The 27,922-nt window shown below is 46.3% G+C and overlaps 1 protein-coding gene across 3 annotated transcripts in view; it reads right to left on the bottom strand.

The window, feature by feature from the left end:
- Positions 1-27,922, bottom strand: part of LOC147902966 (Glutathione S-transferase family protein) — a 67,480-nt gene that overhangs the window by 19,604 nt on the left and 19,954 nt on the right. For all 3 annotated transcript variants that reach the window (XM_087374079.1, XM_087374080.1, XM_087374081.1), the window contains exon 5: positions 20,962-21,129. In XM_087374079.1, coding sequence (XP_087230205.1) covers positions 20,962-21,129 — 168 coding nt within the window. The remainder of the gene's footprint in view (positions 1-20,961; positions 21,130-27,922) is intronic.

Here is a 27,922-nt window from a genome sequence, read left to right as displayed (position 1 = left end):
AAATTGCACTCTGCCTGCAAAAGCCCCAAATTTCACTGCAAAATTGCAGTGTAATTGCAAAAGCCCCAATTTCTGGGACAACCTACAACCCAACTGTAATGTCTGCCCACGAATACAAAATGCCCCAAATTTTTCAGCCAAACAATGGCTCTGGGCACTGATTCCTGGCAAAGACAAGCTGCTCTGTAAATCTGCAAATGCACCTGCAACTGTACGAAATCTGTACAGCATACGGATACCTGTACAGAACAGTACGGCGCAGACAGCACTGAATGTACGGATACCTATATGAAAGTACGGAAATATTAACTGCAGTTGTACGGCGGAACGGCGTTCGATTGTACGGTCTGGCGCAGATGTATGGAATGCTGGCGGGCTAGTCGATGGTGCGGACACCGTACGGAATGTACGGAAGCAGACGCGGATGTACAGACATCAAGAGCTCCGTGAGCTTGTACGACTGTACGGACCTGGCGGCGTTGTACGGCACCTCGAGAGCTGAAGCGTGGGCTGCTGTACGGAATCAGTCCATACAGATTGTACGGACGGAAGCTGCAAGCAAGGAGCTTGGAGCAGGAAGGTCTAGCGGGCAAGGAGCGGCGAACTCGGAGCAGGGTCTTGCTGCTTTTATACCAAATATTAGAAATCAAGAGAGTGAGAGAGCAGGAAGCAAAAAAGCTGAACATAGTGTTTGCAATAGAAGAAGTGACGGTTACGAGAAGTGGGGATGGGTTTTGTCTAAGTGACAAAACCTTATCCTTCACTAACCATAGTTAGTGAACTAACTGTGGTTAGGGGGAAAAACCTCTAAATGAGGGAAAAGTGCCCCTAACCTACTTATTACATTACATTGGTCACTGCTGAATTATAATAATAATTCTAACATTAGATTGGCAACTTGGGGAGAATCGAAGCGTCCCCTCTAGGCGATCTAGTCTACTCTCATCTAGATCTATACCAACTGTCGAGCGATGAAAGAACAGCAAATAATTTCCCCTTTTTTTTTAAATATTGGATCAGATGCGTCGATATAGAGACGAAAAGTGAGTGATACTTGCGCCGAAATGTACGCGTGATGTGACGAGTGCGTAGAGCACGAAAAATCGAGCGACTTTTCTTTCCAGAGCGCTCTTAAATTCTTCTTGGATCAAGAGATACGACTTGATCTAGGTGGAGGAACAAAAGGAGTGTAATGGTGCTCAATGATGATGGATCACTGTGGGTCACATGCAGTGATGATGTGGCACTGTACCTAGCAAGAGGTGTGCATGTCACATGAAGTGCCTATGGAACATTGTGTGTACCTGCACAGGATCAGTGTGCCACATGGCACTGATGAGGTGGCTACTGAGAAATCTAACCAAGGGTTACCCTGACTCGAGGTTTGGATTAACCAATCCTATACTCTTTCTGACCAAGGATACTATACCCAGGTTAAGTTTACCTTGATGACATGACACAGGTGACGTGGCAAGCGTTGACTGATCAACGTGCTGATGTGGCAGTTGATTGGTCAATGATGACATGGCAATCGATGATGACGTGGTTGTGGATAAGATACACCTAAGCAACTGATCCGAGGTACAGACGTGACTTAAGTGACATGGCAAGTAATGATGACGTGGCACACAAGCCACGTGTCAGTCAACTGACGTTAGTGATAAGGTTGGTGGTGACCTTAGGATAAGGTGGCCACCACGTGTCGCAGGGAGACTCACCGGAATCTTTGAAGATTTTAACGAAGATGTCAATTCCATCAAAAGAGCTTCCGTCGCGTGTGCTCGCTGTGAGGTAAGTTTTTCAATGGAACAGCCCGTGGGCTGAGTAAATCTGCAGAGTTCGTTGCGTCAATGGAGCGATGCAAAGAGCTATGGCTCTGCTAGCGAGCAGCCCGTTGGCTATGTGGCGTCACGTGCGGGCTCTTTAGTCGCCTCAGATTAGTCGGCTAGGAGCCTTTGAGTCTGTTGTTGGAGCCTTGCTGAAGGAGCTTTCTATTCGGACTGCAGGATGAGGAACGGCCCGTGGGTGGCAAGGTCTGCTGAGGAGCGTTACATCGCAAGTGGCTATTGGCGGCATAGATGGTCACTCGCAGAGATCTGTGGCAGCACGTGAAGATGCGCTGGCTGCAGCTAGAGCTGGTCGACCGGTGAAGAGGCTTGTGGTAGATGTTCACTGTGTGTGTATTCTGTTGGCTGGAGCCTTGCTAGTAGCCCATTGTGCACAGCCTTGGAGAGACACTTCGGTGACAACTTGGCCCATATTCCGTCAAATTGAAAGTCGCCGTTGGCTGTCCATTGTGGGTCATCGATGGGAGGCGCTGCGCTATGTGAGGCTTAGTCGAAGCCTTGTGCGTTGGGACAGGCTGCAGATGGCCAAGGCTAGAGCGGATTGTTGCCGGAGCTGACTATGAAGGCGATGGCTATAGATCTGTAGGCCTATGCCTATAGATGGAGGTGTCTGAGTGCGGGGTCCTTAGTGCACCCTTGGAAGTTCTTTTTACACGGGTTGATGGAGGCCGAGTCGCGTACTTTGTGGAGAGGTCGAGCAGCCGGGCCGTGAGCATTGTAGCTTGCATAAGCTCATTGGATATACCTAGATGAATCCAGGAACATTCCCAAACTCATCCTCTAAAAACACAACATAGTGCAGTTTCAATCTCATGAGAGTCACTCACAAGGTTGAAAACCATAAACTCCATCATGCATAGCAGGGACTAGCTACTATGACATCCCCACTGACGTCATCAGCGCCCAACAGTGGGTGTAGACCATAGTATAAAAATATGCTCTCACACATACAAATCCACACACCCACACATACTTGAGCATCCATTTATACAAAGTCTTCGTACTGAGTTTCTGTCGGCACTCCGGAGGTGAAGGGCAGACTCAGCCATGATGAAGGCTAGCACTAAAGGAGAAGGCTAATCAAAAGGTAGTCCAAAATCTCTTCATTCAAGCTACAACTGCTTGTGAAGTCTAAACATTTTCATTTTAGTCTCTCCCCAACGAGCATCTAAATCTAAATCTAGCTGATAGGGCAACGCACCATTTAAGATAGAAAGAATTATCACAATACCAGCAGGCCGCAACTTGGACGAAAACTTCACGAGGTGAAATTTGCATGTCCACTAATACGGCAGAAGCATATACCTAGATGAATCCAGGAACATTCCCAAACTCATCCTCTAAAAACACAACATAGTGCAGTTTCAATCTCATGAGAGTCACTCACACTTGGTTCTACCAAGTGTTCCTCCATCGTCAACGCTGTGATCTACTTCTCCATCACCAACGTAGTGATCTATGCTGCTCGCCATCGCCAATGCCAACGCTGAGCCCTTGCTCTCTCGCCATCACCATCTCCAATAAATAGTGCAAATAGTGTGCTCTGTTATGGGAGCCACGCGAGCTACGTAAGGCCTTATGCCACCTGCCCATCATCTCTGCTGATCGCCATCTGCCCGTCATCGCTACGCAAGGCCTTTTGCCTGTCATCTCTCGTAAATTCTCTCCGACCATCAAGAAACTCTCCGTCCATCATAAACTCTCTGTCCGTCTCGCTGGCTCACATCTGTCATCACTGGCTCATCGTTGCTGGCTCATGTTCGTCGCTTGCTCATCGTACATCGCTCACGTCCTGTTTGAAGAGTCGGTTCTCCCTTTCTCTCGTAGCCCCTCGTAGCCTCTCTACCAGCCCCTCGTAGCCTCTCTACCAACCCCTCGTAGCCTCTCCACTGCCTCACGTAGCCTCTCTGCTGCCAGCCTCTCGCAGCCCCTCGTAGCTCTCCGCTAGTCCCTTGTAGCCCATCCGCCAACCCCCATGCATTGATCAGAGTTATGCAATACCTAATAGAGGTGCAGCAAATGCAACCTGATAGGCTGCCTCATAAACCATGGAATGCCAGCACAAAGCTTCAAAAGAACTACTAAAGTAAGGTCATCTGCACAAGACAGGCAACCGACATAAGAAAATGGTTCAGCAGATGGGAAGTGGAAGCATATTTGACCATGCCGTCTGGAAAGGTCAACATGCAAGAGTTTCAACTGTCTTTACTGAGCACTTTGCGAAATCACTGGTTGACAAGTGAAAAGAGGGTAAAGCTCGAATAATACCAAGACAACATAAATCCCACATGTTGGTCTACATACATGTCCATAGAGACTCATACTCAGTCTTATATTAGCACACCTATCCCCCTTCTATATCGCAGAAACATCGACAGGTTCCGTACCAGATCTCATACATTTGCCATTGAGTAGGGAGCTTGGATACACCAGCACAGACATGCTAGAGTCTGTACCCTTTGTGACATGCAGACAGTTGAGATGGAGGCACATGTAGCTCTACAGTGCCCCCGATATGCACATATCAGGGAGGACTACCAGCAGATACTGGGGGACTCCGCTCAATTGACATCAGTTCTCTTCACTGCCTCTCCGGCAACATTCGGATCTTTTGTCACTCGTCTTTTTACCTGTCGTCAGGAACTCATAGACTCCTGACCCCTCTCCTTGAGGAGACTCTTTTTACATTGTATCGAGACAGGTCCCATGGATCATTTTTTGGCCCCCCCAAGACGCTAATAAATTCTACTTCTACTTCTCTCTCTCTCACACTCAACCTCTCCACTAGCCCGCTCAGCCTCTCCGCTAGCCCGCTCTCTCGCTAGCCTCCCCCTCACTAGCTCAGCCTTTCCACCTCCCTTCCCCCGCCTCTCTCCCTCACGCTCTTTTTTTTTTTTTACTTCCAAAAAAAAAAAAGATGGTCCTCGCCATCTTAGCCTCTTCTTCTCCACCTCCTGGTTGCCTCTCCACCTCAGACCTCCACCCCGCCTCTCCACCACCTCGCACTGGACGTGCCTCCTATTGACTGAGTGAGGAACGGAGATGACAGTGGAATGGATGAGGCAGTCCCAACGGGGTGTGGGAGCGTGGGTTGACTGAGAGGGAGAGGGGAGAGTGAAGCATACTGCGGAACAGTGTATGACACCTCCGAGGTGGGGGTCATAAGCTGTGTGAGAGCTGTAACAGGAGAGGAGGAAGAGGGAACGACAACCGGCGCCACGGGCATGAGTATGTCACTGATCGTAGATGTAGAGGGAGCTGACACTGGAACTAGAGATGAGCCTGAAGCGGGGGCTGAAGTCGAAGTAGAGATGGAGATAGAGGGAGCTAAGGCTGGAGTTGAAACCGAAACTGAAACTGTAGTGGGAGTTGAGGTTGAGGTTGTGATAGGGGATGAAGAAGATGAGGCGGGTCCTGCCTTTGCCTTGCTGTCTACCCCGAGTCCACTTCGGTTGTAACGTGTGTTCACATCCTCCAATTTCAGTTGTGTTGTTTGCTTCTTTTTGTTGTTGTTGTCGTCGTCTTTCTTGGCTTTGTCCCCCATTTCTCTTGGATCCTTTTTCTTTTTTTTTGGTGTGGGTGTAGGTCTTAGTGTCCGACCGAGAGCGGAAGCACTGGCTGCCCTCAATTTTTGAACTTAGTCCCACACTTTCATGCCACAGTCACCACAGTTTCAGCATGGACATGGGTGGGCTGATACACTAGAGGCCCGTGAGACCTTGCTCATGGAGATACATAGTTTCTGTGAGCGTGAGATGGAGCTGACTCGCTTCGCACAGGAGCAGGTCCGCTTCAACCAGGAGCAGAGCCGCATCATACATAAGCAGGCTAGGGCCATTCAGGAGCAAGCGGGTCTTATTTAGGGACTCAGACAAGATATCATGCAGCTCCGACAGGAGGTCACAGCCACACACTGTCCCAGGGAGTACCCCGGTGGTCGAGGCACAGATTGCGAGCATGCAATCTACTATTGAGGAGACTTCCAGATGGGTTGACGTGGCAAAACGAGAACCCGCAAGGGTAACCATTTCGGCTATCCTCATGGAGTAGCAGCAGAGAGCCAATAAGGCTCTCAACATCACAGTACGCGGGATCTCACGCACTGAGGCTACACCGATGGTAGATGCGACTGCGTTCGTGGCCGCTACCCTGGGTGTGGCTGAGCACAGGATAGAGAGGGCATGGCGGGTGGGGAGAGATCCCAACTGAGAGCAACCCCTAATCATACGGTTCCATGACACTCAAGCACGACTTTCAGATCTAGGATGCAGGTCAGTCCTTCGAGATCAGCCAACGATCTCTATGGATAAGGACCTCACACCTCTACAGGTTGAGGAGAGGCGCTCTTTGCTGCAGCAACGGGATCAGGCTTGGAAGGAGGGGAAGTGGACAGTGGTACGAGAGGGACGACTTCTTACAGGCCCCCGTAGGGCACCTACCCCCTTGTCATGTGCACGGATTGGTATCTGACGTGTACTAGGTACACAGGACTAGCTCAAGTAGCCTGGGGAGGCTTAGAGCTAGGCAGGCTTGATTCTCGGGTTGAGTGGCAAGGGTACGAACTATTTATAGGTCTTCACTATTTTTGGCGCTCGGGGCACGAGTCTATAAAAGGGGCCCAGGGGGTTCAGTTCTCAGTGTGCAGTTGGGAGCAAGTTTCGTTCCCAGGTGCCAGGTCTGTTCCTGAATTGAGTCGCAGACACGCGCCTGCATCTTAGCGTAGCCCAAGGCCCAGTGGCAGATCCAGGGCTTCACAGCGCCACCTGGTGGTATGGGACATCAGGCTGGTTTGGATCTGATTGGGAGTTCGTGCCAGTAGCTCAGCTCGTGGCTCGGAGGGGACATCTCCTGATTCGAGATCACATCCCATAGATGTCATGGTTGGGTGGTGAGCAGCCTGCTCTATTCTCACGAGGTGTGTGTTTGTTTTGCAGATCAGAGGTTTCAGGAGTGCTGGGATGTGTCACCCCTCCCCTACATAGGGGGTCTCTGAGACTCAGATATCCGAGACCCTGTCCTGCACCATTTGCAGCTGTAATGGTACCTTATGGTCAGAACCAAGGAACTTCTCGGAATCCTATACAAGCCACGACATAGTCTTTTATGGAGAGACACATCAGAGTCCAGAGCGCCCTCTTCTAATAGTCAATGGGTATACATGGGAGTCTGCCTATAGAGATGAGACCAGGGGTACAGAAAGAGTTCGAGGTTCAGGTGGAGTTGCAGTACTTTTTTGATCCACACTTCGGGGGACCATTTTAGTAGAGCAGAGAGATAAACATTCCAAATTTCTTTGGATCCGGATTCGACACATGGCTGAGAGAGAAGGCTGTAGGAAGCAGGAGTGAGAGCAGAGAAGAAGGAAAGAGAGGCGAAAGACCTGACAAGGGCTGCGGGGGAGGCGGAGTTTGGGACGCCAAGTGTACGGAAATTCGGCCAGGGCAGGGAGAGGCGAGATGTACAGGAACAGGGTGCGGCCAGCCTGCGATGAGGGTTGCTTTTTTCGAAAAAAGCACCCCCTCCAAAGCTGGGAGGGTTGGCCTATTTTGGAAGCACAGCTTCCTAATCAGGCTGCCCTGCTCCCTATATAGATGGGCAGGGTACCAGCCCAGCCATAGCCTTGCAAACCGCCTAGCTGCGCCATCGTGTTGTGTGCCAGCCCTGCGCCAGCCATCCGTACAGTGCCTGCGCTAGCTATCCGTACATCCGTACACCTGCGCCAGCCCTGCGTCAGCCAGCCGTACCTGCGTCGCCAGCCATCCGTACAGCGCCTGCGCCAGTCGCCGTACAGCCATGTCAGCTGCTGTACGGCCTCCGTCAGCTACTGTACAGCCTGCATCAGCAGCCGTACAGCTTACGTCAGCCACCGTACGGACTGCGTCAGCAGCCGTACAGCCACGTCAGCAGACCGTACAGCCATGTCAGCAATCCGTACGCTGCAGAATTCCATACGCTGCATCCGGCAGCGGGTTCAGCCAGATTCCGGGATTCGTGTGCTTCCGGTTCGCCAGTTTCCAGCATCTTCTTCCGTCAGCATCTCTTGGGACAGTTTTCCTCTGCTCCATTCTCCTTTTCGCTTTGATTCAGTCAGTTATTTCTCTCAGTCTATATTCAAATCAGATTTCAGTTATGTCTGATTCTGCAAATCCCGAGTTCACCATGGGAGAGCAGGATTTGGATTACACTCCTATGGGAGAGGAGGATCAGGGTCTTTATGATGACCTGATTACGAAAAAGGCCTTCAGTGAATTTACCACTGCACTGGATGGAAAATTCGAGCAGGTTAATGCAAATCAAACGGGGTTGACACAGCAACTCCAAGGGATTCAGGCGACTCTCACTCTTCTGGCTAGCACTGTGCAGGCACTCACGCATGTGGATGCCATGGCTTCAGTTCTAGGCCCGAATATAACTCCAGCCTAAGCCCGATACATGGACAGATTTTGAAGGGGTCTTCAGGAAGGAGTTCCTGAAGAAGGAGGATGATTATGATATCGCTGGCAAGCATAAAGCCCTCGATATGTCAAAGTTAAACTTGTCCTTGAAGTTTATCTTCAAAGATTTCGAGATCTGCAAACCAGGGCCACTAAGATGGATCCAGTGACCTTGTTAGGTTTCTTCGTGGATGGTTTGCCAGATTCATACAAGTTGCAGATAAAGAACAACAAATGCACAACATTGCAGGAGGCCATGAATTATGCACGCATTTATGATGATACCATGGCCGGTGCTAAAGCAACTACAGTTTCCGACACGAGTGGAAAGAACAAACGCAAGTTCTTTCAGCCTACTACTGGCACTGGGGAGACGAAGTCTACGGACAACGCCTCCAAGAAAAACTTGACTCAAGCAAATAATGGTAAAGCCCGTTTCCTTCGTACCTTGAGGCTCAAGAAAGAAGGACGTTGCTTCTATTGCGAGGAGCGGGGCCACACCAAGAATGAGTGTCCAAAGCGCAAGAACCAAAAGTTGGTGCTTGGACCGAAACTCCAGGCGCCTGTACCCTGCTATTTCTGCCTCTGGCCTTCTCTTGGCTTGGTTCTCGCTTCTCCCTGGTCAATTACTTCCAATTTTGTTAATTACAAATTTGTGCAGAAGATGGGGCTGTCCACAGTACCTAGCGACCACACCTATGAGGTGCAGCTTCCAACTGGGAAGCAGTTTTGGGATCGCAAGGTTGAAGCGCTTCCTATCCGAATTCAAGCCTACACAGGGGCTCTTACATGTTATGTTATGCATCTGGAGCATGTAGACTTGTTGATCGGAATAGAGTAGTTTAAAACCCACAATATTTAGATTGGATGGACAGAGCATACACTTTCTTTTGTAGATAAGAACAACCAATTTTGTATTGAGTGTGATAAAATTCCCTCTTCTCAGGGGCCTATTGTATCTGCGATGCAGCTTCGGAATATATTAAACACTTCTCATTATGATGTCTATCAGTGTGTTTTGATTCCGCTTTCTTCATTTGTTGACTCTGTAATTAACAAGAATAAATTAAGTGCGTTTGAACACCGTGAATTGAGAATGTTGCTAGATAGTTTTAAGGATGTATTCCCTGCTCAACTGCCGGAAGGTTTACCTCTAGAACGGGTAGTAGATCATCGCATAGACTTAGTCCCAGGGGCTCAACCTATCAGTGTCCCACCTTATAGGATGAGCCAGGTAGAGGAGGATGAGTTAGCTACCCAGCTACAGGATTACCTGAATATGGGTTATATTCGCCCAAGTAAATCACCTTGGGATGCACCTGTCCTCCTAAGAAAGAAGAAAGATTCTTCATGGAGAATGTGTATAGATTATAAACGATTAAATAAAGTGACAATTAAGAATAGATACCCTCTACCTTGGTCCGATGATTTGATAGACCATTTGGCCGGAGCGAAGTATTTCACTAAGATTGATTTGCGTACGGGTTATCACCAAATCCGTATCTATGCTAAACACATAGATAGGACCGCATTCCGAACTAGGTATGGTCATTACGAGTTCCTCGTATTACCTTTTGGTGTGACCAATGCTCCTGCTACTTTTCAGCAGATGATGAACGATTTGTTCGGGGATTTTCTGGGCAAATTTGTTGTAGTGTTCTTAGATGACATCTTGGTATATAGTCGAACGCTTGAGGATCACATAGGACACCTCCGGATTGTCTTAGATATTCTAAGACAGCATAAGCTTTATGCCAAGATGAGTAAATGTGACTTCTTTATGAAGGAGATCATTTACTTAGGACACTAGATTTCTTCTGAAGGTATTAGCATTGATCTGGATCGTATCCAGAAGGTTTTAGAATAGCCTATCCCTCAGACTGTGAAACAACTTCATTCTTTCCTAGGATTTACGGTATTTCTACGGAAGTCTGTGCGTGATTATTCACATATCACGGCACCCTTGACAAACATATAGAAAGATCGTGGACGCAGGTCTACTCAGCCAATCTCTTGGAATGATGCAATGAACAAGGCTTTTGAAACCTTGAAACTTTCTATCAAGGAAGCACCCGTTCTTGCATACCCGGCCTTATGTTTTAGAGGCCGATGCGAGTGATTATGCGATTGGGACAGCTCTATTCCAAGAGGGCAGACCTGTAGCTTTCGAGAGTAAGAAGCTAGACGACACTCAATATCGTTGGCCCACACTCGAGAAGGAACTTTATGCTGTAGTATATGCACTTCAGGTTTGGAGACACTACTTGTATGGTTCAAAGTTCCTTGTATTGACTGATCATCAATCAATGAAGTATGTGTGTGATGGATCCGAATTGAGGGGAAGGAAAGCTAGATGGGCAGAATTAATGCAAGATTTTGATTTCGAAATACGTTATCGTAAGGGTTCGTTGAATAGTGTGGCAAATGCCTTAAGTCGAGTTAAGTTGGTAAATGTTTTGTCATTTACAGAAATATCCTCAGACCTATTTCAATCCTTGAGAGGGCTATACGCAACTCATAGTCATTTCACTTCTTATTGGCAGAGAGTCCAAGATGGGAGCTCCATGGTTGACCAAGGCTCAGGGATTGTGCCACCTACGGTACAGGCAGCGGGAGGTCAGTGGATGATTAGGAACGGCTTGCTGTTCCGCAATGAAAAGATTTGTGTGCCTAATATTCTAGACCTTAAATCCAAGATTCTCTGGGAGTGTCATGATGCTCCTAGTGCTGGACATCCGGGTATACATAGGACTCTGTCTCTTGTGAAGCATACCTTTTATTGGCCTAAGATGCGTGCATTTGTTGAAAACTATGTAGTAGGTTGCCGGGTTTCTAAGGCAGAACGCCTTAGAAGCGCGGGCTTATTACAGCCATTACAGATTCCAGGTAATAAATGGGAAAGTATTTCCATGGATTTTATTACTGGTTTGCCTCGAACGCGCAAGGGTCATGACTCCATTTGGGTCAAAGTCGACCGCTTGACAAAAATGGCTAGGTTTTTACCTACTAGAACAACTATTTCAGCTGTTCAGCTGGCTCACGAGTTTGTGGACCACTTGTTTAAGCTGTATGGTTTGCCCTCTGACATAGTTAGTGACAGGGACTCAAAGTTTACAAGTAACTTTTGGACACTTGTTTTTGAGAAGTTAGAAACTACTCTAAGTATGAGTTCCTCGGATCATGCACAATCCGATGGCAGTACAGAGAAGGTCAACCAGTTGGTTGAAGACATGCTTCGGGCATATGTATCTAAGAGACACTCTTCATGGGAAGATTATCTACCCATGATAGAATTCGCTTACAACAGTGCAAAGCATTCTAGTACTAGTTACAGTCCTTTTATGCTTATGTATGGGTTTCAACCTAAGTCACCAGTTATGGTTGGATTAAAAGGGATTCACAATGATGCTGCTAAGAACTTCTTACTAGACATGCAGGAAATGTTGCATTTGACAAGGAGTCTATTAGAAGTGCCCAAGATCGGGACAGATTCTCTGAAGGAACGATGGTATATTTGCGAATTCCTAAGGAATCCAAGAGCCTAAGTACTGGTTTGGTTCCGAAATTATCCCCTTGATACTGTGGTCCGTTCAAGGTCATTAAAAGAATTGGACCAGTTGCCTATCGACTAGAATTGCCTCCTGATGTTAAAGTACATCCAATCTTTCATGTCAGTAGACTGAAAGAAGTCTTGGGTGCAGATGATCAACTTGTTTCTCCTCATGAGATAATAGAAGGTACAGATTTGACTTTTATTCCACACGAACCTGAGTGTATTCTTGAATTTCGTAACAAACAAATTCGCAATCGATCTATCACGGAATACAAGATCAAGTGGAAGGATCGTGTTGAGGAGGATGCAAAATGGGAGACATTACAAAACCTCCAGAGAACATTTCCGGGTTTTTTAGCAAACTCAGGAGTGAGTTCTTAGAGGAGGGGGAGTATGTCATGTGCACGGATTGGTATCTGACGTGTACTAGGTACACAGGACTAGCTCAGGTAGCCTGGGGAGGCTTAGAGCTAGGCAGGCTTCGGGTTGAGTGGCAAGGGTACGAACTATTTATAGGTCTTCGCTATTTTTGGCGCTCGAGGCCCGAGTCTATAAAAGGGGCCCAGGGGGTTCAGTTCTCAGTGTGCAGTTGGGAGCAAGTTTCGTTCCCAGGTGCCAGGTCTGTTCCTGGATTGAGTCGCAGACGTGCGCCTGCATCTTAGCATAGCCCAAGACCCAGTGGCAGATCCAGGGCTTCACAGCACCACCTGGTGGTATGGGACATCAGGCTGGTTTGGATCTGATTGGGAGTTCGTGCCAGTAGCTCAGCTCGTGGCTCGGAGGGGACATCTCCTGATTCGAGATCACATCCCATAGATGTCATGGTTGGGTGGTGAGCAGCCTGCTCTATTCTCACGAGGTGTGTGTTTGTTTTGCAGATCAGAGGTTTCAGGAGTGCTGGGATGTGTCACCCCTCCCCTACATAGGGGGTCTCTGAGACTCAGATATCCGAGACCCTGTCCTGCACCATTTGCAGCTGTAATGGTACCTTATGGTTAGAACCAAGGAACTTCTCGGAATCCTATACAAGCCACGACATAGTCTTTTATGGAGAGACACATCAGAGTCCAGAGCGCCCTCTTCTAATAGTCAATGGGTATACATGGGAGTCTGCCTATAGAGATGAGACCAGGGTACAGAAAGAGTTCGAGGTTCAGGTGGAGTTGCAGTCCTTTTTTGATCCACACTTCGGGGGACCATTTTAGTAGAGCAGAGAGATAAACATTCCAAATTTCTTTGGATCCGGATTCGACACATGGACAGCCGGGATCTATTTGTCACAGTTTGCTACTTAACCCCTGAGACCTCCCACTTTGCCAGAGATATCCAAGGTGATGATGAGACATCCCCATTTGCTGCCCTTTATCAATCCATTGTTGACTTCTCTAGCCGTGGAGAAGTCCTTCTAGTGGGGGACTTCAACGCGAGGACAAGGGCCTGTCACGTACCACTTCTTGACTTCAGAGATGTATCCACTCAATTGCCAAATATTGACCTTGAGGAGACAGGTATGCTACGGGTTTCAGCTGACAGGCGAGGTCCATTCTCATCTTACGGGCAGGCCCTATTAGACCTCGGAAAGATACATGATCTCATTATCTATAATGGTCTTAACCGATGGCCCGCTTCAGGTGGTTTCACATGCTTTTCACATAAGGGGGGCTCCGGTGTTGTTGATTACATCATGGGATCCCCTATCTTCACATCTCGCATTACTGACTTCACTGTAGCACCTCTCCCTCCAGGGGTTGATCATACATACCTTTTCTTTAGCATCTCCACCTCCCTTCACACAGCACCTTCCACCCCACTCAATGCTTACTCCACCTACCACGATATACGCTTTGATCGGAATCACTCACCTTCTTAATATGGCCGTCTGTACATACTTCTCGCTTATATTGACTTCATACCCCTTTTAGAGAATCGTGCTGCCCTTGTCACCCACTCACTACACGACGCTGCCATTCACGCTTTCCCCCACACCACCCGCTCCACCCGCCCACCACCCCCTAGAACCGTACCCTGTAATAGTTGGTACGATGATGAGTGTAAGGCTTTACGCCGTCAACTCAAATTATAAACCAAAAACAGTCTTTCGAGCGCACCAAATACGCTACGCGAATACCGTAGACTAGTACGGAGGAAGAAACTAGACTTCGTTCGTCGAAACGAGAAGGAGCTACTGAACATTTTGTTTAGTAACAACTCTAAGGACTTCTGGCGGAGATTTCTAGAAGGACGGTCTCCTCTGCCACTCACTGACACTCAGATCTGGTTTGATTATGCACGCACACTTTATGACATCCCAAATCAGCCAATCCCTAACCTTTCACACATGCCTCGTCCCATATCCTGCACCCTCTTCACTCGAGGAGGGGTAAAGGATGCCGTAATGAAACTTCATAATGGCCGAGCGAAGGATCATGAGGGGCTATGCACTGAGTTCATTGCATATGGGATTAACCTCCTAGCCCCGATCTTAGCAAAGCTTTTTAATGAAGCTGTCTGTTTGGGATTTCCACACACTTGGACCATTAACACTATCTCACCCATCCACAAGGCAAGGGATCCCATGAGCCTGGAGAACTACAGGACCATTATGATTGGGCATCTCATGTCCAAGATTTATGCATCAGTACTTGACTCCGAGGTTAGCAGACTTGTAGAGTGTCGAGGACTTAGAGCAGCAAGACAGGCCGGATTCCGACGTGATCATGGAACCATGGACCACATCCTCACCTTCAGATGTATCATCGAGGAGGCGAGGTCACAAAAGCAGAGGGTTTATTGTTCCTTTGTGGAAACCACAGATTGTTGTATCATGATTTTCACAGTCTCATAGACCCATCAATCTTCCGAAGACTTTAATAAACTTTCTTTCTTTCTTTCTTTCTTTCTCACTCTACGGAAGTGAATGGAACACTCAATCTCTCTCGATCTCTCTCGCGCTCTAAAGGATCGCAATGCCTCAACGCAAGGCAAGGATGCTCTCATACCATGACAAAATATGAAGAGGAGAGAGGAGAAGAGTGGAGATGAGGAGAGAGGGCACAGCTAGAGAGCACACCACAAATGACTAACTATACACTAGATTTAGTTGAAAATGTAGAATATATACAAACCCATTTAGGGTTAGGGTTAGTGCGCAAGGATGCTCTGATACCATGACAAAATATGAAGAGGGGAGAGGAGAAGAGTGGAGATGAGGAGAGAGAGCATAGCTAGAGAGCACACCACAAATGACTAACTGTATACTAGATTTAGTTAAAAATGTAGAATATTTACAAACCCATTTAGGGTTAGGGTTAGGGTTAGTGGATCTAACCCTTTCCTTTAAAGCACTCTATTGGATTAGTGCTATGCACATATTATCACATGATGGTGCTATGCACACATGATCACATGATGTTGAGCGTGAACTCTTAACAAGCCCTTCCTCTATAGAAGTGCCCAGGAGAGGATGGATTGGCACCATTTTTCTTTAGGTGCTTCTCGGAGCACATTCCTACCCTCCTTTGTTTGGCCTTCCAAAAATCTTCGAATTAGGTTCTCTTCCACAATCTCTAAGTCGCGGATGATTCCAAAAGAAGGACAAGGGGGAAGGGGGGGGGAGGGCTTATCCTCACCAACGGAGACCGATTTCGTTGTTGGACACCATGCGCACGATCCTTGCCAAGGTCTCGAGCTTGCAACTACAACCCCCCCTAGTGGACATTATTCACAACATGTAGACAACTTTTGTTCAAGAGCGCAACATCTTGAAGGCCCTCAATAAGGCCAAGGAGGAGTCTGAGCGTCTCACTATTCTTCTCTTGGATTTTAAGAAGGGCTACGACAGGGTGGACTGGTCTTTTAAAATTTTTAGAGGGCACTATGTAGTGATTAGTCTTCTCAGACTGGTCTCAACCCTTTTTGTAAGGAGATCCAATCAGATGCTTATCGGTAGTTACCCAGGCAAAGGCCTTTTCTCTTTCTCCCTTGGTTCGACAAGGCTATCCCCTCCTGGGATAGCCTTGTCGAACTGGGATGCGACTCCTAATTCGACAAAGGGTTTGGAGGATACACGGAATACAAGAGCCGAGGTCCTTGGCAAACAATGGTCCTACCCATAGGTATAGAGGGTTGGGAATCATCGATCCGAAGACACAAAGTAGAGCCCTCAGCCCAGTTGGGCAAGCTAGTGGTCCACGGTCTCACCCCCAGTAGAACACACCTCGCACAAGAGAACAATGGCAGCAATCTCACAGATGGATCTTTTCAAAGGCTTCCCTCACAGGAAAGGGCCCGCCCTTGATGAGGAGTCCACATAGGGTTTGGCAACGCCTATCGGGAGGGCTTATTCAAGCCAAACCTACTTGCCCTGAGGAGTTCGAGAGGGAACCACTAATCCGGCATCCAGAGGTTCAGAATCACAAAGTTTGCATGCTGCGACAGCAAACTCACATCAGCTAGGCGCAATGGGATAGCAATCCAGTCATGTCATTTGTGACCTAGAGGCATCTATCTATGAAGGCAAACTCACGAGGGCAAGCACTCTCGCATTTGAAGGAAATAGGGACACAGATGCTCGAGATTGATTCAACGATCGCCGATCTCGAGGTAGGAGGGGGCTTCACAGGTCCCGGAATCCTCACTATTAGTATGGATAATTCTCAACATAGAAGGCCCAAAACACATTTCGGGACATCCCAAAACGTTTCAAAGATGTTTCGGTTTTGAAACACGCGTTTCGGCCCCCCAAAAACCCCAATATTCAAAAAATCCCAAATTGCCCCGATTTTGGGAAATATGATGTCGCGTTGCATTTTTGCCATCCATACGTTTCAAATTGCCACCCGTACATCGCATGTATGCTGAAATCAACCTTCAGTCCGTAAATTTGCCTTTAGCACGTACAGGTGCACCACAGAAATCAATCATGAATCATGATTCCGTGTATCTTTTGCAATTCTGAAACACGACCATTGATGCTTGAATCTACAATGATCAGTTGTTGATTTTCTTATTTAGAAATTGGTAATATTGTCTCAAGCATCCAATTTCGAGTTCTAAGTGACATATCAAATGTTTGTGCACTATGTTTTGTGAGTTTTTTTCAAGTATTGGACTTCTAATGGTAATAATCTAAAATGTTTTAATATTTTTGGTAAAAAATATAATATTTAATTACCCTATTATGCATGCAAAAGTTTTTACAAACGTTTTGGGTTTACCCAGAAATGTGTTTGGAAACTTGGGCGTTTCAAGACTCCTCGCCTACTATGGTTCTCGAGGATAGGAGTGCCTCTCTGGATTCAATTTCTAAGGCAATCTCTTTGTAGCGGGAGATAGACTATCCTCACTCTCTCCTGCTCAATACTAACTGGAACTGCAAGATAAGGCACTCAATACACAAAGTGATGCCGTGGACGTGAGTGAGAATCAAAAGAAGAGAATGAAGTCTTACTCCAATAAATGAACTTGGAACCATGACCTGGGATTTTGGCACCCAAGCCTTGGTGATGATGATTTGGTCGGACTTCGAACTAGTGCCACCATCGTTCTCCCAAGATGACATATGTTGCCTAAGTATGTGCGACCCTAAGTGGTCGACAATGTACCCACCCTAGATCTTCAAAGTGGTTGAAGCTACCTACATGTTGCTCTCTACCCGTTGTCATGGAAATGCAAAATTTTAGGTTATCGGTTCCGTTCGCATAAGAGGCACCTGAGCCTTCTAAGCTGCTTTGGTGGAGATGATGTCCTCGGAGCTGCCTGAGTCTGCCAGGAAAAGGACCTTCTAACCACCGACCTATCCATAAAAGGCTACCCCTTCTGCCGAGCTTCAAGCTCCTAGATGACTACTGAGATTGTCCCTGTAGTCTGATGTTCATCAAACTCCTCAATGACTACTGAGGTTGTTGAAGTTGTTGTTGAGCCACTGGACGCGGCTCCTACTGTTAGAAGCTTCTGGTAATGCAGGTAATCTTTCTTATTATGTCCCGACACATAACAATGGAAGCATCGATTCTCCTTGGCATAGAGTTCTCGTATCGTTGTATCCAAGTACCCACCATAGCCATTGCTATCCTTCGTCATCCAGCTCTTCTTCTGCTGCCCATTCCCACCATCACCTGGTGTGGAATCCTAGGACTTCTTACTATTGACCTACTTGTATCCTTGACCCTTATGCATGAGCTCAAAATTCTGAGCAAGCTCGTATGCACACTCATAATCACATGGCTTGAAACTTCTAACATACCACTAGATGTCTGTACACAGCTCATGGAGAAATTTGCTTAGCTTTTGACTATCCTCCAGGTGCAACTATATAACACATGAGAGAACTTATTGGCATAATGATTCATCATCTCGGTATCTCCCTGGCGTATCCGATAGAGCTGACACTAGAGTATGTCCAAGTACTATGGTGGCATCTTTCACAAACTCCATCCAACTGTAAAAAGGTGACACTAGAGCCTGTCTAAGTACTACGGTGGCGTCTTTCACGAACTCCGCCCAACTGTCAAGAGATGTCTCCTTGTCTGCATCATAGTGGTCTCTCTGCCACTTGAGCCACCAGGTGACCGCCTCGCATGTGAGGTGCATGGATGCTAGGATGCACCACTCATTGTTCTTCGTAGGCATCATTGAAAAATAACTTTCGAACTGATTGAGCCACGAAGTCAACACTAAGGGTTCCTGCTTACCATCGTACTATGTGAAGTTGAGCTTCCCCAAGAAGGAAGGCTTGGCTCGAGGTGAAAGCCTCTCCTTTCCCTCACTAAAAAAGTAGAGAAATAAGAAGTTGCCGATCCCGTACTTCCTTCTCTTCACGAGCGGTACATTCTCGGAGCTCCTTGGCTTCTCGAGCATCTCGATCGCGTTTGTCTTTTGCTTCCGAGCTCCTCGAGCTTCCCGATCGCGTTCTTCTTTTACTTCCTGAGCTAGCCTTTCACACTGCTTGCTCAAGACCTTCCCGCGTCTCCTGTAGCTGGGTCATGCAGGTGAAGAGAGCCTCGGAATATTGTTGTTGCATCTGCATCATAGACTACAACATGGCTGTCATGGCAGACATAGAAGTGTTGCAGGATTCTGTGGTGGGGGCGGTGGTTGCGGTTGAGGCACTGAACCCTCATCCCCCCTATGTTGGACTGCTCACTGGTGCTCATGGTGTCCTTGCGGGATCTTGTCTAGACCATAAAATAATAGAGCTGCCTCTAAATTGACCCTCCCTATCTCACGAAAGAAAACTAAAGCTCTGATACCAATGTAGCAGGAGATAGACTATCCTCTCTCTCCTGCTCAATACTAACTGCAACGCTCTGAAGGCTTGAAGGCCTGAGGAGTGGATCAAGAATGAGGGCCAAAGGCTGCCCTTTTATAGCCGTTAGGTCAGCCTGGCTGACTTGATCAACGCCGACCGTTGACCTTGGTCATGTGGTCAACGCCAATCATTGACCAGGTCAATCAAAGAAGTAGGCATTGACCAAAAGGTCACCGCGTTGACTTTTGATCACAAAACAACTCTGTGTTTGTGTTGACTGTGTGCTGATTGCTGACTGCGTGGGGCTGCCCTGCATGGCTGTATGGATGCTTGCGTGGCAGTTCACTTGGCTGCCTGCGCTGGCACCAGCTAGCATGGCCATGGGCTTGTGGATGCCTGTGACACTCTTGGCGGGCTTGTGGATGCCTGTGACACTCTTGGCTCCTACCACTACAAAGTGGAGCCGGGCGGCCTTCTCAACCCGAGTCGGTGGAAGTCTTATAAGATAACGAAGATTTCAGCTTGATAGACTAGTAGAGGGTCGGGGTTATGGGCCGGTTGGTTAGAGCATGGACTATTGACCCTAGTACAATCTTGGCACAACAGAAGGATGCACGGTGGCAACTCTAGTTATGGGAGGATTGGCCTCCTCGAGAGACTTCAGTGAGTGGTTCTGGCCCGGCCTAGGTAGGGCACCCAGACATGGTTGACGACGTACCCTTCTTTCCTTACACCACCCGCATTTCGCGACATTGGGTAGAGCAAGAGGTTCGCTTTTCGTCGCATCTCTAGACCAGCCGCAGACCGCAGAAGATCTTTCTTCTTCTGGATGGTCATGCATGAAGGACTGCCATCTGCCCCTAGCTGGAGCAGATGCAACTGGATGTTAATTGTCACCGTTGCACAGATGGAGTGCTAGAGAAGATCCCTCACTATCTTTGGGGCTGCCCAACAATGTAGAGGATCTGGTCAACGGCTCTCAGAATTGTGGTTAGGCCGCAGAGGATGAAAAGGGACTTCACATTAAAAAAGGTCACGTGGCTTACCGAGAGAGGTCATGCTTTCTTGATTGATCCAACCTCTCCAGCTTACCAGATTCAAGACCAACACGTGGCTAGAATTGAGGCATATGATGCGGCGCCTCCGTCCCCCGTGCACCCCACACCCTCGCCAGAAGATAGTGTTTGGGAAACGGTGTCCAACTCAATGCTTGGAATATCTGGGTTGCCCATTGCATTTGGTGATGTGAGGACATCACACCCACTCTTGTTGCCGTCTGGCAGGATATTATTTACACCCACGCTCCATTTGGGAGCACGATACTCCAGGTTCTAGAGCACCCGCTGAAAGATGAGACTGCTTTAGCAAGGCATGGTTATATATATACGCATACATACACATACGCACCCATGTGTACATACACACACATGCATGTGCACACACACCCACCCACCTACATGCTCTTTTTATGTCCTCGCCATGAGCGGTAATTTGCTACATGTGTAGTCCGCCACCTTGGTTGTTGGCCCATGTTCCAAAGAGTCCCTTTGCAATGTGTTGGGTTCTTCGGAACAAGCTGATTTCTTTCTGACAACCAAGTTTGTCTCGTTTTTTTCCCAATGGTCAAAACACCTTTCGGGTTTGCTTATTTGTATGGCTGGTTTTTCTAAAAGCATTAGGGTATTATTCTGCAGAGAAAAAATCCTACCAGTTTTGACAAAGTACATCAGAGATGAAGATGGAAACATAGAAAACATCATGTCTTTTTGGACATCGGAGAGAGCTGAAAACTACACCTTGCACTAGAAGAATGGCGTGTACAAAGAGAACATCCAATACAAGCTTCAGATGCATTATGCATAGAATCAAATAACATACCCATAAATGTACGATTGTCGAGAGCATTCACCCATTGATCTGCTGCATCAAACAAAGCAGCCCGCTCATCTGTAATGTTGTGTCGCTTTTTAAGGCGCTTGGAAACAAAGTACATGGCTGTTGCTCCCACATACTTCCCGGCTATTCTCTCCATAGTTGAAAAGTTACCTACAATATAAAATGGAATGCAAAAATATATTAAAATACTGAGATTCAAACATGGTAGCATTAAAAGATATTGGATCACACTAAAAGTGTTACTTGGTCAATTTGTTCTAAGAAAAGCTATGCTTGAATTTATCACATTGTTGGTACAGCACAGAAGAAGCCAATGCATACCAACAGTATGATACAAAACCATTCTTTGTTTTGAGCCAAACAAAGTTTCCTGTTGGATCATTTTAATTTAAAAAAGTAAAATCAAAATTCAGATGTGTCATCCTCACTTTACATACACACACACACACACACATATACATATATGTGAGTGTATATATTTATTTACTTTTATTTATTTTTATTTATTTAAATATTTAACACGTGTGTATGTGTGTGTGTGTGTGTGTATTTTCACCCCAAAAAAAGTGTGTGTGTATATATGTATATAGATACACACACACACACACACTTTTTTAGTGTAATATATATTTCTCTATGGGAAACCTCAGAAGAGGTGAAAACCCACCATGAAGTACAAAAGTAAAAAGATTACAAGTAGGCCCTTGGGAAAAGCCAGGAGGCTAGCTGAAAACTAGAAAAGTGAAAATGTTTACAAGTCACTAGGGAATGCAGATAACCAAAAAACTCCAAAAACAAAAGGAGGAAAATAAGAATTTACACGCCTCATATCCTCCAAAGTGATCCCCTATTGTAGCAAAAAAGCATTGAGTGAAGTAGTGGTGCCATCAATAAAATGCAATTTCTTTTGACCTTTGTGATTCTTCTTGACATAAGCAGGAAGACGAAACTGTTGAATCACTGGATCAAAAACCTGTTGCCATATCCTCAATTATAAAAGTACTTTTTGGGGGAGGAGAAGCATGCTGAGAATCTTGCACTCTCAAATCCACAGTCTTTTCCCCTGTATCATCATCAACTATATCAAAAGGAGAGAGATCCACCTGCATGTCTTTCTCTCTCAACTCCATAGGCTGCTCCTCATTACTATCATCAACTATATCTGAAGGAAAGAGATCTACCATGGACTGCGACTCTATAACCGGAGAGGCTGCCTGAGAGTCAAAACATACCAAAAGAGACTTCTGAACCAAAGAGGGCTCCGTGTCTAAAGCTTTGCCATGAGATTGCACTCGTCTCCATACTCTTTTATGTTTTTCTTGCTCTAACTTATTAGACTGGAGAGGAGTAGAAGCATGAGGAAAAGGTCAAATGCCCTTCACAACATGAGATTGACGTGAGGGTGAGGGGCAACTCCGAGCAAAGTGACCAATTTGCCTGCACTTGTAACACGCATTCGGAAAGGATGCAAAATGTAAAGGAATGCGAAATGGATGGCCAAGCCATAATCAATATCCAAACATGAGGGTATAGGTTGCTCCATATCCCACAAAATGCAAATTCGGATGTCCCTACTCATGACCAAGAAATCCAGCTTGGGAAGATGCAAGACTCTCCCTAAAAGGGCTGCAAGGGAGAAAATATGTGGGAGAAGAGGTATCGGCAAAGCCTTCAAAGTGACCCAAACAGGACAAAAACTCATGCGATTTTTGGCTGGGTCAAATAACGGATCCCAAGGTATAGCATAGGCAAAATAAACAGCACCATGTACCCGTGCCATATTAACTTTCACACCCCTGTCACGGGGGCATCAAATTAACCAACTAATACACTGTGTCCACAGCAGTGCAATGAGCATAGTAAAACCCTTGCCTAGAAAGACAAAAGATTCAATTTTATCATTACCAACTGCTGCAGTGGACCAGGCTCTCAACATAGACACGTTCATTATTCTCCCCATGAAGTAGAGGCACACTCCATGCTGCTGCACTTGGAAAATAGTATGAAGCAGGGGCTCAGAAATCTAGATGTCAACAAGCTTGAATCCTTAGCTTCCAACACAGATTCCTCACAGAGATGTCGAAGAAGCCCCAACTGCAGAGACGCAGAGGGACAACTTGAATAATCATATTTGTTCATCTTATCAGGCTGGGCGGAGGTCGAGTAGTGAATCGCTCTCTTTTTTTTCCCAGAACCTTTTAAAGGTGAAGCCAAAACCGATTGAAATTTAAAAGGGAACTGTGGGTCAGATAGAAAAGGGGAAGCCTGCAGCAAGGAAGGTGAAGCTGCTCCAACAGAGTCCAACGAAACTTGCAACAAGGAAGGAGAAAGGGCCTTGGAGTCCAAAGGAACCTGTAACGCGTATTGAGACGAAGAAACCGAGCGTAGAGAAGAAGCAGCGTGAGTCAAGGGAGGGTTGCAGTGACGATAGAGAAGCTACGCCAACAGAGGGTACGGGAAAGGGTACGGGAGATGTTCCAGTAGAGGAAAGAGGAGCTGTCGAGGGAAACGGCACGGACTGGAACGAAACTGTCGAGGGAGTATCTACAGACGGAACACAAGATGGTGGCTACAACGGAAACTAACTGTGGCTGCAACAGAACACAAGAAGGTGATTCGGGTTGAAACGGAACTGCAGCAAGACCATGAATATCAGGCGATGACAATTAAGCAGCAAGCTCCATCTCAAAAACTCACACACACACACACACACACACACACACACACATATACATATAGGCATCGCTATATGTATATGTATATGGCTGGGGGGGGGGGGGGGGGGGGTGTGTGTGTGTGTGTGTGTGTGTGTGCGCGCGCGTGTTGCTCAGGCCAAATTAACTTGTCAAGACCTCACTGAACTCAGTCACCTTCGTCCTCTGTCCTTGCATGAGCAAACAACACTATGCCAAGCTAAACATTGTCTCCAAATCAATGATCACAGGAAACTTGCTAAATGGGAGACCAAAGCGAGACAAAGAGCTTTCACAGATAAAGGCTGCTCTTCCAAACAATTTTTTAAAAGCTTGCATCAGAAGAGATTAAAAACAAACATTTGCAGGGTGCTTATGCCTGATGGTTCATGGACTACATCACGGTCACAGCTTGCTTCTGTCTGTGTACATCATTTCTCTCAGCAGTTTGGTTATGCAGATCCTCCCTCACAACAGGTTTTGTCTGCAAGAAATTTACTTTCACAGCATGTTTCTCCTATTATCTCCACTACTCAAGCTTTGGAATTGGAGGAACCTTTTACTGAAAGCGAATTGTCAAATGCAATCAAATCCTGTGGTAGATGGAAATCTCCAGGATGGGATCAATTGGCTATTTCAAGATAGTAAAGCTGCCTGCATACTTTCAGGGGATATTTCTACAACCTGGACTCTTGGTTGTTCTATTCGGCATGGATGTCCCCTCAGTGCTTTACTATTTGCCATAGCCACGCATCCAATGCTTCAATATATGGACCACCTTTTGGACACTGGCATGTTATACGGATTGGAAATTCCTGGCAGCCGTAGCATGATCGCTCAAGCATATGCTGATGATTCTTTCTTTACCCCGAAAAATACTTAGAGCGATCTCTCTTTGATTATGCAGGCTCTTTCTACACATGGTTTAGCTGCTCGTCTTCATGTGAATTTTCAGAAGTCCAAGCTTTTGTCGTTGCATGCTAAAGACTGGCATAGTCTTTTGTGGCCTGGGGAAATTGTTCCAACTTCTCAATTGATTCGACATCTTGGCTATCCTCTAGGTTGGGGGCTCACTCGTTCTCAACAAACTCATTGGGTGCTCACAAAGTTGAAGGTAAAACTTGAATATTGGAAGCTTGCAACTTGACCATTACATGTTCATTTGCGAATAACGCAATCCATTTTGATAGCATACATACAATTCTATCTGCCCCTCATCATGTTTACTAAGGTAGATCTAGTTTCCTTTATGTCTGCTATCATGGAGATTTTCTGGTGTTCAAAAAATGGCAAGAAAAGTCTCACATTACTCTCTATGCATCATCTCTGTTCTCCAAACATGCACGGGGTTTTGAACATACTCAATATTCAAATGCATATACTTACTCATAGGGGGAAAATGATGTTGCAATTTATGCAAGGGATGATCCGCTCTCTTTTGTTGCATATTGATACTTCTACTTTTGGGCATTGGCAACCTACACAGTGGGATTTTCTATTTGGTTCCATTCAAGGCAAGATCAGAGACTGCCCTTTTATCTCTCGTTTGCTTCTTGATTGGAAGCATATTTTATCTCACTTGGAATGGAATGGCAGGGATTCTTTGTCGGGAAATTCCCTAAGGGCTGAGAATATTTATTGGTCCAACGTATTCCACCCTCCTTTGGCTATACAAGAACCCAGGCGTTCTTATTTTATATCTTTCAAAGGTATTTCTTCTGTAGCGGATGTACTTCAGATGATGGCACTCTTTTATCTTTTTCTGCGGCTGCTAGCAAGTATGGTTTGGGAGCTCATTATCGTCCTTTATGGCATAAAATTTCAGAAATGCTTCAACCTTTCTTGCCAGTACCTCGTTTGGAACTTCAGGACAAGCTTGAGAATTGGACTCTCCATTCTTCATCTTCTTCAGCCCGTCCTTTGAAGCTCTCACATATCACTGTGTCTTCTCTATATAAAGTGTTATTACATCCGCCTTGGGTTTCTGACAGAGCCAATTCTATTTGGCATATGGATCGCCCACTAAAGTGGTGGAGAAAGCAGCTACGTCTCCTTTGGCATTATAAAATCCCTCTTCAGCAACAGCTTTTCCTTTGGCGAGTCCTACTTGGCATTTTTCCATCTGGGCAGTTACTCGCGCATAGACATATTGCCCCGGCTGTTTGCCACAGATGTCTACATTCTGTTGAATTTGTGCTTCACATTTTCTGGCACTGTCCACATACTTGTGATTTCCTCGCTCTCATTTGTCAAGGGCTTTGAGCGAGATTTCCTACTGTTACTTTTGGCAAGTTCTTCTGGTTATTTGGTTTTCATCCCGCTAGACAAGGTTTTGATTTATTTTTTGTTTAGGTGCGCTACTAGGCACTTTGGACTCTATGGATGGACAAAAATCATAGAGTCTTTGATGATCTTACTTTTCCATCTTTTCAAACCATCTCTGCGGCAATCGATTTATGATTGCTTTCGGACTCATTTGATTGATCATGATGTATATATGGCTTATACTGAGATTTTCAGTTGAGTAGTAGTTACTCCGCTTTTGAAGTAACTATGAATGTAATTATTTCATAGCAATAAAATATTTCCTCTCACCAAAAGATGTGTGTATGTGTGTGTGTACCTTTGTAAAACTAGACTATATCTAATCATACAAATTTATATATATACATAGATATATACATATATACATACATACATTATATGCATGCATACATACATACATATATACACATATACATATACGTACGTGTGCCTGCGTGCGTGTGTGTGTGTGTGTGTGTGTGTGTGTGTGTGTGTGAGAGAGAGAGAGAGAGAAAAGAAAGAAAGATATATTAACATCTGCGAGAGGCATCACGGGCCTATGAGACAAAGTGTGAACCCAAGAAGTACCTCATACAAGCCACTAAGGGCTGAAGCAAAGGATTCACTAAGACCCTTGCTGAGAACTGAAAAACCCTTGCTGAGAGAGAGGAGAGAGAGAGAGAGAGAGAGAGATTATTAAACGTACCTAAAATCCAATTGCCACTTTAGATCTTTTTCGCACTTGTTTGTGTATAAATGCTACCTCCTCCCTTCTCATCCTATCTCATGGCACATTGCTGCCCCTTCCTTTAGCCCATATAGCCCCCTCTACACTTCCTCCTACTCCAAGTTATAGTCACTCCCATGGTCCACACAATGTAATAGACTGTAAGGCATAGACTCTTAAATCGTGAGAATCATTGCTCTAGTATGTTCTACAATTTTGATCTAGTAAGCAGTTGAATCTCTTTCAATTTCAAGTTGAATCTCTTTGTGTATTATTTAGTTCCATGTAAGATGTATGTACATCAATAAGCAACTAATGCATAGTCTACTTGATTATTGATGGTGATTAACCATGGCATTCTATGGACTGTCACTACTTATTGTCCCCCTCCCTCTCTCCCGTCCCCCTTTCACTCCCTCTTTTTCAAGAAAAATATAATAATTTACAAAGCCATACATTACTTAGGTACCACAAATTTTTTTCCATACACCACAACATTCCTATCCTCCTACCATAAATATGGTACCTAGCATATGGCATCACCTTGCACAACAGCCTCGGCCTTGCAGATGATGGTGTTCCACGGCTCTGAGTGGTTGCGAAGTTCCCAAACCCTATGTATGGTACCTAGCACATGACATCACCTTGCACAACCGCCTCGGCCCTTGTGGAAGATGGTGTTCCGTGGCTCAGAGTGATTGCGACGTTCCCAAATCTCCTTCCCAAGGAGATTCTTCAAGAGACCTTGGACAGTGCCGAATTCAAACAAAAGGTCGAGATCTCAAGCCTCCCAAGACACTGCCTCACATGCAGACAATTGGGACACCTCGCGAGAGCTAGCCTTTGTAGTGCAAGCTGCACCACCCTCCGCCGACAGCCTCGACCTGGCGACATGAGGAGAGGAGAGAGGATAGACCCCCTGTATCGACAAACTACAGCACAAGTCTCAGACCCCTTGGGTTGAGCCCTCCAAAGAGCAAGAAGCCTGGCAAGAGAGCTGCAAAGATGCACGTCGACAACAGCACGCAAGCATGAGGCCCCCACCAGCCCCTACCACGATGGGGGAGCAAGCAAAGAGGGCCCCTGTGAAGATCCACACTTTTCAAAAATGCAAATGTGTGCGATGCATGTAGAATTTGAATGCCGATTGACCCTCCAATGGGGAAGAGCGCCCTCGTGAGAGTACTTGTCTTCCTCTTGCACTTGGATTATAATCCAT

The sequence above is a fragment of the Dipteris shenzhenensis genome, chromosome 4 (assembly GCF_047967505.1).
Source record: "Dipteris shenzhenensis isolate YYH24624 ecotype China chromosome 4, Dip_SZ_1.0, whole genome shotgun sequence".
In the NCBI taxonomy this organism is placed as follows: Eukaryota; Viridiplantae; Streptophyta; class Polypodiopsida; order Gleicheniales; family Dipteridaceae; genus Dipteris; species Dipteris shenzhenensis.
Note: the sequence above shows the minus strand (reverse complement) of the source record. Positions and strands in the feature narration are given on the sequence as shown.